At 36.9% G+C, this 17,927-nt stretch overlaps 1 protein-coding gene across 1 annotated transcript in view; it reads left to right on the forward strand.

Moving 5' to 3' along the window:
• Nucleotides 1-17,927, forward strand: part of FOXK2 (forkhead box K2) — a 50,796-nt gene that overhangs the window by 18,062 nt on the left and 14,807 nt on the right. The window contains exon 2 of the mRNA XM_072881412.1: nt 16,128-16,322. Coding sequence (XP_072737513.1) covers nt 16,128-16,322 — 195 coding nt within the window. The remainder of the gene's footprint in view (nt 1-16,127; nt 16,323-17,927) is intronic.

Consider the following 17,927-nt stretch of genomic DNA (forward strand, 5'->3'; position numbering starts at 1 on the left):
ACAGTATCTTACGTAGCAGTTTTATCAGCATTTGAGCTGATCTAAAGGTTCTCTGCTCTTGAAAGGTTTTGGTCGTTCTTTCTAATTCCTGATCCTGGCTCCAGGGTCCAGCTGCCCCCTTACACTGGGCTCTGGCACCACTAGGTCCCTTGTTAGCCGGTTCTCCCACTAGCCCCAGAGAATACTATTTTCCTCTTAAAAAAAATTTGGTTTGCTTTGGTTGCATTAGTGAGTTGAATCAGCTCACTGAGGGGCCTAAAAAGCCCTACATTTAGCAAAGAAGTCCCTGGCCTCCTACTCCATGGGCAAAAAAAGCCACATGATGTTTCTGGACACTGCTTCTGTGAGGAGTGTAAGTGCATAGTCAAAGATGCTATCCACATACCTCAGAAGAAGAAGGAAAAAAAAAAAAAAGTAAGTAAAAGGTGACCACTGTGGACAATGAAGTCAGACTGGAAAAGCAACAAAACTGTGCTTGTACTATTCATAGTAGTTTCCAAAATGTTTGTATGATTGATGGTCGTCATTTTGCACTTCACCACAGAAATGTCTTCAAATGCAGATATTTGATAACTAGTTTCTGGTAGTCTCTGTTAAGCTTTGTGTTTTGTTTTTTGAGCAGTGATGAAGAGTTCAAGGGTTTTGTATAACATTTCAAGCTTTCTGTGTGAGGTGATGGTGTCCTGTCTCATTGCCTTTACAGTTCTTACGGAAAAGTCACTGATCTTTGTGACACTTTCATATAAACTGACTGTTGTTTTCTCAGGAGAGGGAGCAAAACTGCTTGTAAGATATAATTTTGTAACTGAACTAATTAGTGCTCTTAAGGTCTTTGTGATGTGATTCCTGATGATGATTAAAGGAGTGGTAGTTTAAAAATATCTAGTGAACCTTTTTGACTCTTTCTAAAACCAATGACAAACTTGTGCATTAAAGTTAACATTTAATGAAAAACTTGTAATATGTGGGGAAAAAATCTTGATTCTTTCTGTTTTGGGGGAAGGATGTTAAACACCATAGTTTTATACAGATTGTTTTTAATCATCTAAGGTGTCCATTATCTTAGTTTTTAGCTTTTCTGACTTAAAGCCTGTGCATTGTTCTCTATGTCCTGGAAAAGTGTACATGTTATTAGAGTAAAAGATAAGGCCATGGTCAGCCCTCCAGAATTGTTAAAATGTCTCTTAGATCTTCATATTTTAATCTTTCTTCTCTTCTCCATTTTTGCTTTGACTTTTTTTTTTTTAAATAGAATTTTAAAGCAGAAATATTAGTCTTTTACTTTTCCAGATGGGTGTTTCTAAGATCATAAAATAATTTGATGTATGAGTTAAAAATGAGGGAAATGGGCTCCAAATATGTAGTAGTATTTGTTGCTACTTCCGTGTTTATGATAACTTTAACTTAGGGGCCACCTTGGATATTATGGTAAATGCCACATTTTTTTATGGTGCTTCCTGTACTAGCATACGGATTTGAAAAAACCCGGGTTCTCAGGATAAAAGTTTTTTTTGTCCTTATTGAAGGAAGTATAGTATAATGCCTTACACATATATGGAAATTAGGAAACGCTTTCTGTAGCTAGGGATTAACATTTCATTTCAACATAATACATCTTTCTGAAAATCTGAATCTTTCAAGTATTGGTTGGTTTTCAAGTCTAAATGGAAACATGTTAATTTAAACTGTGAAAATTAGTGTTTGCAGTTCTTTTATGCGGGATTGTATGCATGGAACTCATTTGCATCTTTTCAGCTTTGCTGTGCAAGTGGATTCTGCAGTGGAATTTTGAAGAAATCACATGACTGATGAAATTTTTCTTAAATATGCAATCCTACATTCAAATTTCACTACAGAGATTTATGATTTTATAGCAATCAATATTTGTGCATGACAGAAATGAAATAGTAACAGCAAATGGTCTTCTGATATAGGGAGGGTCCAGCAGATAGATATGTGGGGAGGGGAAGGTGGGGAGTTTTTAATTGATAATTTGGAGGTTGTTTTGTATGACAGTTTTGACAGCCCCATTCAGGCAAGAATGATGCTCTGTTGATAAGCTAGGGAAGCCTGACTTGAACAAATGTCACTTTCCTTTTGAGGGGGGTGAAAGCAAGACACGTTGCTTTATATCTATCTATCTGTCTATATATATATATCTAGGAAAGCTTTGCAAATTTCTGCTCATCAAGGGAAGTTTAATTGTTTGAGCAGTTCAGCAGAATGTTCCTCTGTGTAGCTGTACAAGAACCTCTCTGGAGTTGATAGCAGCTTGCATTTTTCAGCATTTCAAAGTATTTTATAAACTTTATCAATTTGTCTGCACAAGAGGAAGAGAAGACTGCACTCAACATTAGTTTTTTATTCTGGAAGACTTTAACTAATAGTGTTGATTACTACCTACAAAGTTGGTTTGGCTCTGGCATATCTCAAAGAAGGACCAGAGTTTAAAGCAGAGTGATGTATAGTGAAATAGTGCATTATGTACTGGGACCAGTTTTTTCCATTTTGGTGTTCTGGTTTTAGAAAATTTAGTGGTCTGGAAAAGCTAAATCACAGAATAATAATTAAAAAAAGGTCTGGAATTTGAAGCTAAACCAAAAGAAACCACATTCAAGACATGGTTGTTTTAGTGTCAGAAAACCTCAGATTGGGTTTGGTTTACACTACACAACCAAACTGCATGCTTTTTGTCATTGCCGTCCGTATGGAGTATTCATTGTTGTGTGGGATTGATCCAGTTACTGTGAACTCTGCTGCCTGTCTGAAGGAATGCAGTTAAAATAAAAACAAGGTGAATACGGTACAGCAGTGTGCTTTATTTAAGTAGGACAAGAAATAAAAAGAAAGGTGAGGATAGTACTTGACATATATTTCCTTCTCCATAACAGTTCGCTTATTGGAAAAAGAATCACTAATCTGGCTTTTTTTGGCCAGTGAAAGTTTTTGCAATTTCATTACATTGGTATGGGGCAATGTAGGAGTATGATTAATTAAAATAGCAGATAGAGCGTAGATAAACAAAATTAAATTAAGTCCTTCAATGTTGCAAGTGGGTAGGACGTACTGTGACTTTTCAGCACCTCCAGCTGTGTGTTGCTGGGACATTTGCAGGTTCTTCTCCACTGGTACAAGTAACAGACATGAATGAGTAACAGTTTTAGTAGCTTGACAACTATTAGTCATCTTGAATGAGGAACTCTTGTTTATTACTAAAAGAAAGCAAATGAAGAGTCCTTTTTCCCCAGATATTTTTTCAATATTTAGGATATAAATTTTAGCTTTTTTTGCTTTAATTTTGTTTTTTAAATTACTTGAAATACTGTTTTTTTTCTGTTTGATAACATCCCCCCCCCCCCCCCACTTCTCATAGATAGATAGGAAATGAGGTTTGCGTAGCTTAACATCTTCAAATTCTTCAGTATATAACTGTATAAATTTTAATTAGAATGTGTGCATTTAATGTGCAATTTTCATGGTGTAATAGTAAAGGACTGGTAAAATTAAAATTCCTTTAGGCCTGTTTGGGAGGATGTGATATATTGCTTAAGATATATGTGCATGTTTTACTTTTTGCCATGTAGGCTTCACAGCCACTACTTTTTTGCTCCTTAAGCAGCTACTCCTGTGCAACAAGCTCTGGTTGAAATACTTCAGTCTTCTTTAATTAAATAATCTCCCTTTTCTTGAAGATGTGTGTTTCACCTGGTGTTCTGTCTCTTAAAGTGGTTGTAGGAGACAGGAGACTTAAGGGATGATCCAGTGGTTTAAACAAAGATTGGGTGTTGGGGAAAAATATGTTCTGTTCCCAGCTCTGTTGCACGCTTGCCAAAATGACTTGGCCAAGTCACAAATCTGTTTAATCTGTTTTTAAAAATGGGGATAATACTTCATGGGTGGAGGCAGGGGGGATGATGAAATTTCAGTGCTCTTTCCTAGCACTTTTTATCAAGAGCTATGCCTTGCCTTTTAAAGTTAATTCCTTGGGTTTTGAAGTGGCTTACTTTGTCTGCAGTGCAAACACCTTGGTTCTCTCCCTTTCCGACTTGCCTCCCCTCTCTCTGTTTTTGAGGACTATTGGTTCTGTTTTTGCCAGTGCTCCAGGCTTTCTTATGTACACTGTTCCTGTGTGAATGCTACTATCCCTAAACTTTGGTGTGCCTAGGAGTGCAAAGAACACTGGATCAATGTGTTATGCTGATGTGTGTTCAATACTTCAGTGTTTTCTAATGAAAGATGTTACAGAAATGCAGAGCAGTATGTTTATTCAAGTATAGTTGAGACCTTGACAGTAGTATATATGGGAACATATATCCTTAGTTATAGCCTTAGTTATTTACTAATACATGATACATAATTGCCACTACTCTGACAAGTTTTATTCCCAGTGTAGTTTCTAGTATGTGTTCGTCTTTAGAGCAGTAGAAATTTTGTGAGGAATGCTTGACTTAAGTGGTCATAATCCTTTCTGTTAACAGTATCTGCAGTCAAAATACTGACTTTCTTGGTCAAGCTAAAAGGTCCCAAGTTAACCAAACTTTATTCTGTTGAAAAGCATTGAATATGCACTCTTGTTTACAAATGGAGTTCTGCACTTCCTTTTATGACTAGTAACTTCTGGAAGCTTTTTTTCTGTATCAGTTCAAATTTCAACCTTTCAAAGAGAATGGTTAGAACAGTCACATAGTAAAACAGTTTTTTGAGTAGTAAGTACAACACAGCTTTTAAAGTAAGCTGTCGTGATGGTTTTACTTTACCTTTTTGAAGAGAGATTAGACTGTGAGATGACTTAAACTTACTAAAACATCAGCAAGCTTCTGCATTTCGGCTGGAGGAGCTTTCTGCTGGGTTAGTAAATTAGCTGGAGATACCGGTGGCTCCCTGCAGCAGTTAAATGGAGTAATCGTGTGGCTGGGAACAGAACTGGTGCAAGAAGCGGGGAAGAGCCTGCCCCATTTGGCAGTGCTGAGCTGTTACATCGCTGTATCCTGTGAAACCATCCCCAAGGTCAAGCTTTTATTGCTAAGAGCCTGGTTGGTACCTATGTCTCAGGAATCTTGGCTGATATTTTTCATTACTTTACGAGATGTTGGTTGGAGTGGATTTAATTTTGCTTACTATTGGGGTGTGTGTGAGTGAGTGAGGGTGTATGTTTGTGTCTACACCTAGATTCCCTTTAAATTCCGTGAAAAACAGGCATCCCTAGACCTGATCGCTGCAAACCAATTTAGGCTTTTCCCTTCTATGGGATGTACACTATTCTGTGTCTGTTCGTTTTCACTCACTGTAAAGATAGATGACTAACACAGGTACAGGTTTATGCTTGGAGAAATTAATCCCATGCTTCATGTTTGCGTGCTAAACCCTTTCCTTCTCTGTACTGTTGTTCCTTTATCAGTACAGTGACAATAGTTAACATATATTCTGATGAAGACTTTTATTTAGTCTATTTCTTTATTCCTGGAAAGATTTCCACTTGCGTGACTATCTGACTTGTTAAATCATATCTGTTATTTTCATTCATTTTTATCCTTCTGCACTTTCCTGCTGCCCCGTACAACAGCCCATGATTTGAGAACTTGGCGTGGTCTTAGAAAAATAGCTCAGGAGGAGTGCTTCTTGAGGAATATTTTCCAATAACAATGTGTTTGTTGTAGATTAAATAGTTGCTTTGCTTTGTGGCCTTTCAGAATCTTTGGAGTCTTGATTGGTTCTCGAGTGCCCACACAAGCGATTAAGGAAAGTAAGTTTGTGTTTGTTGTGGAGCAGTCCGTACATATAAAATTTCTAGAGGGTCTGCACGTTCAGTAGAAAAGTTTTAGGAATTCGCAAATAGAAGAAAAATTGAAAACTGGTTTGAACAAACGTTCTGCAGAGTATAGTTGGTTAAAAAAAAATATCTGAATATAATATAAAGTCTTGATTTCTGTTGAGATACCTGGCCCAGCAGTATCACCAAAGTGAAGCAAGTATGGAATGGCCCTTGGACATCAAACATCTTTAGGTAGGTAATTGTGAAATGTAATTAATGCCCATAGCTTTTTGAGAAGAGTCTGAAAAAAGTCTGTTCTTTGACCAGACAGGCAGATTTAAGGAGGAAATTAAACATTGCTGTCTACTCAAAATTAGAGTTGGTAGGAAGCAGTTTTTGTCACTCTTCAATGGCCTGAGTTAGTCATGGATTTCTGTGTGAAATAAAGGACTGTTCTGCTCTTGGAAGCAGAGTTCTGCCTTGAAAAGGCCCTCTAAAATAAACTTTGCTTCCTTGATTCAGGAATAATCTTTTTTTCTGTGCAGCCTTGCCTCTGGGTAGCTGTTCTTTTGGTAACGATTAGGGAGTTTTGGCATAATTTTGCAATAGAATGCAGGTCTCTGATGAGGTAATAAATGAAGTCTTTTGTTACTAAAGTAATGTGTGAGTCATAAGTGCTTTTTTTATGATTATGCTTGCGTCAAAACACATCATGACAGCACTTGTTCACTGTACTTCCCCCTACTGTTTTAATTGTAAGGAATAGTAAAATGCCAAGTGCTGTATGTTTGGCTCTAAGCGGTTTGGTTTGCCGATCGCTTTTTATTTAGCACTGAACAATATTATTATAACTTCAGTGTTTCCGTATGAACTTTTGCATCCCCATGAGTCCCCCACAACTGAGGATGAAATGCCAGGCACCTCTGTTACTAGCTAACTTGGTAATAAAGGATATAGTGGTTTTGGTTTGTCTGCTTCAGCTCAGCTATGATTGTAAATCATATGCTTTATGAAAAGTTTTTGAATGGTATTTACTGTCGTGGTGAAAGTCTGAGCTTGCATATTTGATAACTGCATTTAACAATGGTTTCCTATTATCTGGAAGGAAGAAGAAATGATGATTGATTTTTACTTTCCTGTTGCAAGTGTTTTGTTTCTGTTTTTTAAACAGGAAACTATTGTATTATAGAGTTATGTATGCTCTGTTTGGACTCAAAATAGCTATTTGAAATTTGGCAAAGAGAGAGGCACACAATCTTTTGGACAAATTTTAATTTGTTTTTATAGTTTAGAATGAAATTTACGGATAGAGACCACACAACCTGACTCTGCATACGGCTTTTGTGTACAGAGATGCTAAATACCCGAAAATGCAGTGTTTCCATAGGCGGAGTTTCTTTTGTATTCACAGGCTGGGGAGCCTCAAATTCCAGAGGCATTACATGAGCAGTTTTAATGAATTAGTGTCTGGTTTTCCTGCAGCAGATGTGACAAGCAGCTTTATAAGCTGCTTCCCATCGATCGCTGTTTTCCAGCTCTTTTGTGTCTTTCTTTTGCTTAGAGAAAAGCAACGAAGAGCTTGGTTTCTACAGTAACTGCTGCCTACATTCTTGCCTGCAGGCCAATTTCTTTCTCAGTTCCTGCAGCCTGTGCAGGGCTACTGTATTGAATTTCTTTAGGTTTTGGTTTTGTGTGTGTTTTTTTTTTCTTGCTGGTTTAAATATTTTACCCTTTCAGAAAAGAGGAGAATGCAGTGGGAATTTGTGATTTTGAGATATGTATTTTTAATTAACCATAGCACCTTTCAGTGACTGTAGGATAACCTAAATGTTTTTGTTGATGATCAATACCAATGTTTGTGTGGTTGGTATATAAAGAAAATGAAATGTCTGACTCCTAAAACAAGAACCTTTGAAAATTTGTAATAGCAATTTCGTTAATGCTTGTTTCTGTAGCATAATAATGGAGGGGAGGGGTGAGATCAGCTTTAAGTTGTTGATAGAATCATTTACATTTGCAGCAAAATTTGCTGTAGTTGAACAACTTCAGGACACGTCTTTTTCAGTCGTGACTCTTAAATGCCCTTGGAGAAATTGTTGTGAACACAAGGTTAAAAATGCATTGTTTCTTACGAAGTTAGCTTTCTAAGTGGGAAAGAAGAATTGAACACCTTTTCAGACAAGAACATGTGTTTATTACTCAGTTTGTATTTGCTGCTAGCGGTTCAGGAATGTTCCTGTTGTCGTCATCAATATTCTGTTGTCATAGGGTCATTTTTTGACGCAGACAGGCTTGTTCCAGATCCTTCTGAAAGTGAGTTAGCACCATTCCTGTAATGAATACCAACAACTTCACATACTACTTATGCACTCGCTAAAACATGAGTGGAGGAGTATGTAACCTAGGTTTCCTATGGGGGAGCCATTAATTTACAACTAGATCATATTTCCAGCCTTTGCTTAGAATTTGGTAAAAGTGTTTTGTTGGCCAACTTGAATTAACATGAGGCTACAGCAATATTTCATCACTTCTGATGATGCATAGATCTTTGCTTTTGAATCTTAAGACATCTGAGTGAATAGATAGATCAGTGATCTTTTTCTTTAGGGTGTTTTTTCATACTGCTTTGTCGCTGTAGACAGCGATGGCACACCTGAAAAAACACACAAATGCTTGTGAAAAGCGTGCCCAGTGCTCAGGATAAAAAGTCTAATTGCTGGTTTAAAAATTTGAGGGTGTTTTTTTCCGTATGGTATTGGAGGTCAAGCTTGCTACAGAGCCCTCACATTGTCTGTTTGTGGAGGACATACTTTGCAACTATTGATCTTTGGTCAACAGAAATCAGTTGCAAAGGATACAGAGAATTAAGGGAAACACACATGAGGTCACGATTCACTCCCCAGATGAAAAAGCTGCCACTTTTTAAAGGGCAGTTGCTTTTTGGGTAACCTCTAGAAGTGTCCTGACTAGAAATGGCCAAACATAATTGAATGTAAATTTATGGTAAATTAGCCAAATCAAGACTTAGTTTAAAACCGTGGAGGCAGAGAGGAGGAGGAATCCATTCTAACACAACGTGTATGTGTGCTTGTACTTGTAGGAAGTGATGCTGTGTTCCTGCTGGGGTAGTTTCTCACATTGCTGCGCAGGGTGTGGTCAACTGCAAGCAGAAGAGCATTAACAACTTCCTTTTTAAAAAGCTAGTAGAGGAGTTGGGCTTTATGTTTCTTTAATACACATTTTAGAAGTAAATTTTTCTGACCCCCCCCCGGCTGATAGAGAAAAGTGGCTCCTCCTTTCTTCTGTTACCAACAGTATAGCAAGTTTTACAAATGTAATGTTAAAACTAACATTTCTGATAGGAGCACAAGGTTATACCTCATATATATAGATGAAAAAACAGCTATATAAAAAATTGCTCATCGAGAAAGTTCTCTCTGTTTTGGACAATAAGAAAATAATTATAATCTGATTAGTATTATAATATACTGGAGCATCCTTTTTCCAGGTATCCATTATAAAACTTCCTATACTCTTAGCATTTTTCTTATTATGAGTAAGTTTTACAGCAGCACTTTTTAATGTAATCCCAGAAAAGACTTTATAAAACAAATCTCTGAAAGAGTTATTTGTGTTTCAAGAGTCAAGGAGATGGTTACTACAAAAAACTGTGTAATTTTTTTTTCTAATAACTGATACTTTATTAGTAATAATGTAGTGCTGGGAGTTTTCAGATGGCTATTTAATATTGTGACTATCTGGATGGATTTATATATCTACCTTTATTATTAGTTTGGAAACCCAGATTTTTAATTGTTGGGTACTTTAAGATTATCTTAAAATTTTGATGCAGCTCAGTTCAGTTTGTCTTTTTTAATAAGTTTTGGTTTTGTTGGTTCTGTTTAGGTATAAAGATGATTATTCTATTCTGGAAATGGACTGCAGTATTGACTTGCAGTTCAATTAAACACAGCCCAAAGTCTTAAAAATAAATTCTGGATGTGAATAATTTAGGATGCTTGCTCTTGGTATTGAATAGTCAGAAACCTTTTGGTATAAAATTCAGAAGAGGAAGTTAGAAAATGTAATTATGTTCCTTTTGGAAAAGGGTAGGCTGAGTGAAGCAGCCACTTTTTCCTTGGTATGGGAACTGTTGCTTTTCTCCAAGTTAACAGATGTTACTTCTTTCAGGTGTCTCCAAGACATGGAGTTGCATCTCTTCTTCCAGGTTTCCTGGTGTTTTGCGTGTGTCAGTTTGATCTGTGAGGGGGGAACCAAGCTCAGCTCTTTCTTTAGAGGTGCACCTTTTTCTCAGGACATGAAGGCACAATACACAGACTTGACAATGGCTGAAATTATATGTAATTGTACTTCAACTTTTTGAGCTGTTTTTGCCTCCGTGGTATTTCTAGTTGTTTTTATAAAGACTCACCTTTTAAGCCTTGTTTATTTAAAAATAGGTTAAAAAAACAATAGCTAGACCTAGTGTAATTTATAATTAATTTCCTAATAATCCATTGTGATGAAATCAATAATAAATGAAGCAGCAAATGGAGAAAAGATGAAATTGTGGTCCTTGTTCTTTCATACTGAAATTTACCCATTAGCAGGAAGTAATACAAATTGTAATTTCCAAGTACTGTGTTCCTATGGACGCTTGAATGCCGCCCAGTTGTGACATGCTGATTTCATTTACAGATGTTGTGTAGAACGATGCAGAGGAAGCGGTACCCTTGCATGGCTTTCTGACCTTGTAGAATTTGGGTCAGTGCTGTTGTTCGTCAGTGACCTGGGATGTGGGACAGAGAGTAGCTGTTGCAGGTCGCAGATAATGCTGAAGTGAGGGTGGGGAATGGTTAATGTGCTGGAGGGCAGGGCTGTCATCTAGAGGGACGCTGACAGGTTGGAGGAACAGACTGACAGGAACCTTGTGAAGTTCAGCAAAGACACATGTAAAATCCTGCGTCTGGGGTGGTAAAGGCTGGGAATGACTGACCAGGGAGCAGCTCTGCAGAGGAGGACTGTGGGTCCTGGGGGAGAGGAGGTTGTATGTGTTTCAGCAGTGCACCCTTGTGACGATGGAGGCTGGCCTCATACTGGGTGGTAACAGTGTCCGGTTTTGGGCTCCCCATACAAACAAAACTGATGACAAACTGGAGAGGTGAGGGGAGGGCTGCTGAGATGCTTGGGGAACTGGCACATATGGCATATGAGGAGAGGGTAAAGGACCTCGATATCCGTCCCCCCCCCGTGAAGCCCAGTGGTGGATCTAATTGCAGTCTTCCCCTGCCTAAAGGGTGGTTATAGAAAAGATGGAGCCAGGCTGTGCTGAGAGGCTCACAGTTTGAGGATGAGCAGCTGTAGCAAGTTGCAACTAAGGAATTACACATGGACAAACGAGAGAACCCCTTCACTGTTAAGTGGCTAATTATAGGAATGAATTGCCAAACTCTCTCCTTGGAAGGCTTCAACATTTGATTAGACAAGGCCTTCAGCAAACTGGTCTAACTTGGAAGTTAGCCCTGCTTCGAGCAGGAGATTGAGCTAGAGACCTTCAGAGGTCCCTTCCAAACTCAATTTCTCTGTGTTTCTATCTGAATCATGTAAAACACCAATTTTTGCTTGACTTTTAAAATACAGTTGAATCAAAAGTGGGCCTGGAAATATGCACTGTAGTATCTTACTGGTGACTTAAGCTTCAAAGTGTGCATATCTTCTACCAGAAGTGTAAATAAATTAATTGGCCATGTGGATCATTTTTACTGGAGTGATGGGGAAAGACTGCAAGTAGTTAGGTAAGAGGAATTAGAGAAGATATTAGCTTCAAATCTCCCTTCCATGGAAGAGAGAACATATCTGGAAGTATGGTGATTTCCATGTTTTTTTTGTTAGTTCACTGATCAAAATAGGGGAGGAGAAGGAAGTACGAATAGCATCATATTAGCCTGCTGTACAGTCGGAGAAAACCCAAGTTGAAAAAGGTCTGTTTAGTGGTTCAGCTTTCTCTTTGAGGTGAGTTACACTGTTGCCCATGCTTGCGTGTCAAGTATTTGAAGTCAAAAACCGACAAAAGCAATCTCCCAGATTCTGACTGCGTTCTTTTTTGTGTGTCTTACCTTTTTAATGTAAAAATTTGAAGCTCTCCTTGGCTCTCAGTAAATCAACATGAGTTTGAAAACTCTCACCTTGTTATTCTTTCAGATCTGTTTAAAATATAGGGGGATCCTTCAGTTAACTGGTGTTCAGTGTCATAGTCAATGTAAAAGAATTGAACTATACAATTGTAACTACCATGACTTAGGGGGTTATTAGTGCTGAGCCCCTGTAATCTATTTGAATGTAAAATCGGGAGGTGCTGATAAAAGAACAGGAGGATGGCAGCTTCTGTCCAGTTTCTGTCCTGGTTCTTAAAATACAATTAAAATGGAATAATTCAAACCATACTGAGGCACTGAGAGTCATAGCAGGATTTATGTACAGGGATGACATTGAATTCCTACTTCTACGTTTTGTCTTCCCAGATGGAGACAGGACGGGATTCCTCATTTTCAACCAGATAGTATTTTCATATAGGCAGAATTACAAGTGTATAATTAGCTTTTCTCTGCAGTACAGGCAGAACCGCTGAGGGGAAGTCAGAAAATACTAGAAATACAGATGTGACAAAGCTAGACTTTGCACATTTTCCCACAAGACACCCTACAAAGTTGCTAAAAGATCTGGCACCCTACAAAGTTGCTAAACTCTTCAGAGGTAGTGCCTAGATCAGCACGTCTCCATTTTGCTGGGAGCTGTAGAGATAGTAAGAGTTTTCTAGGTAATAGTTTGAAATGATTTGATGCTTCTTGTCTGTTTTCCAGTAGTCAGCCCAGAATGAACTTTAAAAAAAAGAATAATTGGGGTCATGAGTTGCGTTTTGGTTGTGACATGTGCTGCAATTTCCTAGATCACACACTATCTGTCCTCCTGTGTGATGCTCTGTAGAAAGCCCAGTGCAAGTACTCGTCATAATCAATAAACGTACAAAATTATTGAAGTGTGGGTACTATGAATAGTTGTTTGAAATACATGAAATACAACACCGGCACATCAGCTAACTAGTGGTATTTGTTTTCATCACTTAGATTCCTAACACACTTTTCATCCTGTAACTATTTAAACATGGATGTTTTGTAAACATTCTGTTTTTAGGAATCTGTTGGATCAATCTTGGTGGCTCTATTTGATTTCCTACTCCTAATGGCATCACCCTAGAAAGGAAGAATAGTAGTTAGTTGAGTAGATGAGGCATAGAGTGACAGCTTGCAAAACTACTCTTTTTTTATTTCCCTTTTTTTTTTTTTTTAAGTGGGTTGTATAGATGAGTTCCTTCTATAACAACTGTCCTGTGGTAGTGCATCATGAAACTATTGTAAACACTTTAAACAGTGAGTAAAATCAGATTCAGCTTGCTGTAGACTAAGTGTTTGATCGGGTCTCTCCCTCTGGGTGTGCTGTGGTTTTTGTTTCATTCATTGTATAACTAAAGAATATGCCAAAACCAACTTGATTCTGATCAAATTAGAACATGTTCCTTATTTTGATTTTGGAAGTAAATGTGATATGTTTGTGTTAATGCAACTTATTCAGAAAATCCAATAGTTAATAAACACTCTTTATTCTGCTTTTTGCCTGAATTCCAGCTATTAAAAAAATGTGCTTCTATTAAAAAAACTCTGTTTACAAATATGAATAAATTGACAGATGTGGTCTTTTCATAATATTCAGGTGTTTGCATGTTCTAACCAGATAGTGATTTGTAAGTATATTGTGTCTTCCTTAATAACGCCATCCTTTCAAGCTCAGCATGTGAAATGTTGTAAACTGTAACAGTAACACCTTTAGGTTTTAATATAGTTCCTGACTGTAAGTTCCAAGTTTGTTTGGCACATCTATAACCTATACAGTACCTTTGATTAGTCAAAGCTCCTGGTTTTGGGGATGTTTTTTGGTTTTTGTTTTTTTTTTCCCAAACTTGAGCAACATTTGAGAGCACAGTGTCTCTGCAATAGTTTGAAATCTGTGCTTTAGTCTTATCTGAGTAAGCTGCCCTTACCTTTTTTGCAAAAGATGCCTACAGGGTAGATGATGCTTTAAGGTAGTGCAGTAGTGTAAGAAATACACATACTTACATGGAATATTGGAGGAATTGTCACATATACATTTTATGTGTTTCCGTATTTCTGGTACTTGTGTCTATGTTGTGAAGATCTACCTGCTCCCCATCCTTATCCCACCCCAGCACTGTAGAACTGTAGTTTCTCATTATTACGTACTGGGTTTTTTTTTTTTACTAGGCAATAAGAAATCTAACTGGTGAATGAGCATCTAAAGCTCTGTCCAGTTGTTCCTGCATTTTTCTTAAGTTGAAATAAGTTTGGTCTGAAAAGCATTAAGTTAAACTTCCAGGTATGGAATAGCCTCATAAAATATATAAAGCAGGTGACTAAAATTTAAACCTGTCTCTGTGTCAAACATATTGTTGTTCACTTTCTCACAGGGATTTTTGTTTAATCCTTAGCAAAAAGGATGCCTTTGGCTACCCCCTCTGCAGACACTTGAGGAGTAGTGTTGTCATTATTGCTGGTTAACTGAAATGTTTAGACAACATTTTTATTAGCAAAACAGCTGAGACCTCTTTCATTTGTCACTAAAACAATATAGGCAAAAAATACTTTTGCAAAGTATGAGTTGTTACTCATACAGCAAAGAAATGAGTTGTTACTGAAGATATTTAAAAAAAAAAAAAAGCCAAACCAACCCAGAAATTGGTCCATTTAACTTTCTTGCTGAAATGCATGTGCAGTTTTTTGGCATAGATTCTGTTCCTAATTTAGTACATTGAGCATGTTTCAGAAATAGGTCGTCTGTTAAATTCGGACATGGTCCATACTGAGAAGTAAGACTGAGAGAAAAGGAAGGTCATTGTTGATTCTTTCTCTTTTTCCTGATCCTTGGGTGTGTATTGTAGGAAAAAAGAATCACTGTGGTGCATGTAGCAAGAAACGTAGTGAAAATCAAATGCTGTCTTTGTTCTATAAATATCCTTAGAATAATTTTAAGAAGTAAAAACCAAAACACATGAGAGTTAGTGTTTTTAAGGCTACTCCACAGCTGAGTCTTCCTTCCAATTCTTACATCACTTTTATGTTTAATACATTTTTCCAGAGAAATGATCATTTCTGTTTACAGTCTGTATCTTGTATTCATAGCTCTGTTTCTTAGGCCTGTTCCAGCATGCTGCTGTTGTTAGCTTTCTTTATAAAACTAGATCTACCTAGAATCACTTAAAAAAACCAACCAACCAAAAAACAAAAACAAAAAACCAAAACATTTTCTAAGGTTTGTTTCTGGGTATTGTGTCGTTGGAAAGACCTTTTCATCATGTGGAAGTGGTGTGTAAATATAATTGTGGGTTTAGTGCTGAGTGTAGTCTAGCAGCTTAAGAAAGAGGAGATAGTAAAGTTACTTGAACTGTATTTTTATAGATGCTTTTGTTGAGAGAAAATTAAGTTTCTTGTTTGCTCAATCTGTTTATTTACTGAGAAGTTACAAATAGCCTGTTCTGTTTAATTGGGTTAACTTTTAAATGCTATATACAGAGATGCAGAAAGGAAAACGCTCAAAGGTGCATTCATTGTATTTTATTTTCCAAAGTTTTAAACAATTGCACGTTGTTAATTTATCATTAGTCTTTAAATTTGGGCATGCAATCTTTGGTAGTTTATGAATATGGGCAATTTATTGAAATTGTCTCTTAAATTCTACTCTGAAAAAAGATATTTGAATGTAATACTACAACAGCAACATACTCGGTACATGATCAGAATTAGGATTGATATGTGTTTAATGAGTATTTTAAGAGAAAATAAAGCAAATATTTTAGTTAGACCAGTCTAGGAAACTGAGTAGACCTCAAATTGGCCAACATTTATGCTCCTGGTTAATTTTGATATCGTGGACCTACTTGTTCATTTGCTGAAGCCATTCTTTGGCATCGTAAAATAATAGCCTTTTGTCTTCAAAATAGTACTTCTTTTAGGGATAGTTGCAAGATCAGGATGAACCTCAAGAAATTTAGAGACAACACATAAACCGCCCTTGTTACAAAGAATTGCATTTGCTTATATTTCTTTCCAAATGTTAATGTTGCTTACTTGGGGATCTTTTTCTGGTCACATTGATCTTTCTATATGATCTGTAAATGAAGATGGTTACAGGTAATTACATAAGATACCATACCTTTTTAAATAAGGTTAGGTCGTACATGCAAGTTATATAGAAAATCTTACATTCTGTAAACAAGTGGCTTACATATTTGTTCTTTACTTTTCAGCTGTACTTTCAGGTTTCCCAGCACAAACATCAAGATAACATTCACAGCTCTGTCCAATGAAAAGAGAGAAAAACAGGAGGCCCCGGAGTCCCCAGTGAAGCCTGTGCAACCCCAGATCTCTCCCTTAACAATAAACATTCCAGACAACATGGCTCACCTGATCAGCCCTCTCCCTTCTCCCACAGGAACTATCAGGTATTTAAACCCGGCAGATTGGATATAGGGCAATGAATGGTTGCAGACTTCAGACAATTTTCTAATTCATTTTAAGTATTTTGCTTTTGTGGTAAAAGTTCAGTTGAAGCTCAGCATTACCTGCCTTGGAGAAAACCACCCTTCTGCTAACTAATAAGACAGTTGCATGAACAGCCTTTGATATTCAAATTTAACATGTTAAATGTGTAACAGTTTGCTAAGGAGCCTGGCATTCTTAGAACAGCAAAGGAGCATATCTTTTTCTTGCATTCCAGGTGATTTAGATTGCTTTTTACTCTTGCATGCTTAAGGCAACACTTAAATTAGATAAGTCTAAATTACACCATTTTTAAACATTCTGATAGTCACTGTCCCCCTGAAGTTTATCATCAGAAAAAATGGGTTTTGGTTATCATTAGTGTGGAAAATAGACTGCTCTCTTACTCCAGGAGATTTGTTATTGATTAGTCATTGCTGGAAGTAAACAGACGTTTTGCTTAAAATACAGTGTAAGATGCAGAGTTTATCGTAGGGAAGTCATCTGCAGGGGAGGTTAATCTGTGTTTTTTACTTGCTGTGCTGCTTAATTTGGTCATTCTAGCCATTGTCCAACTTGTTATTTGGGACCAGACTCAATTAAACATAAGCGAGCTGTCCTCACAAACTGGTAAAATTAGTTTAGATACCATTTTTAAAATAATAGAAAGTTCAGGAGGAAAAATTGCATTTAAAGGCATTGAAAGTTGTGTTTCAAAGTCACATACATGCTTTTGAAAGTTTTTTTTTCTTCCCCTCTCACTTCTTGTATCTTCACTTGAATGAAGGACTGTTAATGCTTGCTTTTTAAAAATGTAGATCTTTTTAATGAAGTTTGAATGTAAGGATAATTGACTTCTTTCATGCTTGCCAAGATCTTGATCTCAGTATTGTCGTGTTCAACGAGATCTATATAAATGGAAGTAGAAAGAAAAGAGATCTAGACTTGACTGTATAACAGGTTTGCTTTCTTACTAAAATTCAGGGAAAACATACCTTGCCCAAGACATGGCAGAACAGCTCATAAATATTTCAGATAATATCACATATATCACCACAGTCTTTGCCTCACTATGAATTTTGTAATTCTCTTCAGGGCTTTCATGCACCTGTTGAGTATAGTTTATTACAAAAAAAAAAAAAAAAAAACGACAGTTTTGAGTCTATTTCGAGAGCAAAGCTTGACAGTTTCTCTTCAAATCATCCTGTTTTGTAGAAGACTTGTAAACTTGCTTTGATTGTACCATATGTGTCGCTTTGTCAATATATGCTAAAGTGAGCACAGTAGAGGGATGTTGTCAGTTGATATGTGAAAACATAGAACAGCAGTGACCTATATTTAAAAAAATAAATTAGTTACATGTTTTGGCTCTAATCAAGGAATCTTCCATACAACACTTAAAAAATCCAATCTCCCTTGTATAGTACATCACTAGTAGCAAATTGTTGGTGCATTTCTTGTGATGTGAAACTTGAAGAATTTGTGTTTTATATGTATTACCCAATCTACAGTGCCTGCCTTGTTTCTGTACATAAAAAAGGAGGTAGCAAAAAAACTTGAGAAGCCAG

The sequence above is a fragment of the Ciconia boyciana genome, chromosome 16 (genome assembly GCF_034638445.1).
Source record: "Ciconia boyciana chromosome 16, ASM3463844v1, whole genome shotgun sequence".
Classification (NCBI taxonomy): Eukaryota; Metazoa; Chordata; class Aves; order Ciconiiformes; family Ciconiidae; genus Ciconia; species Ciconia boyciana.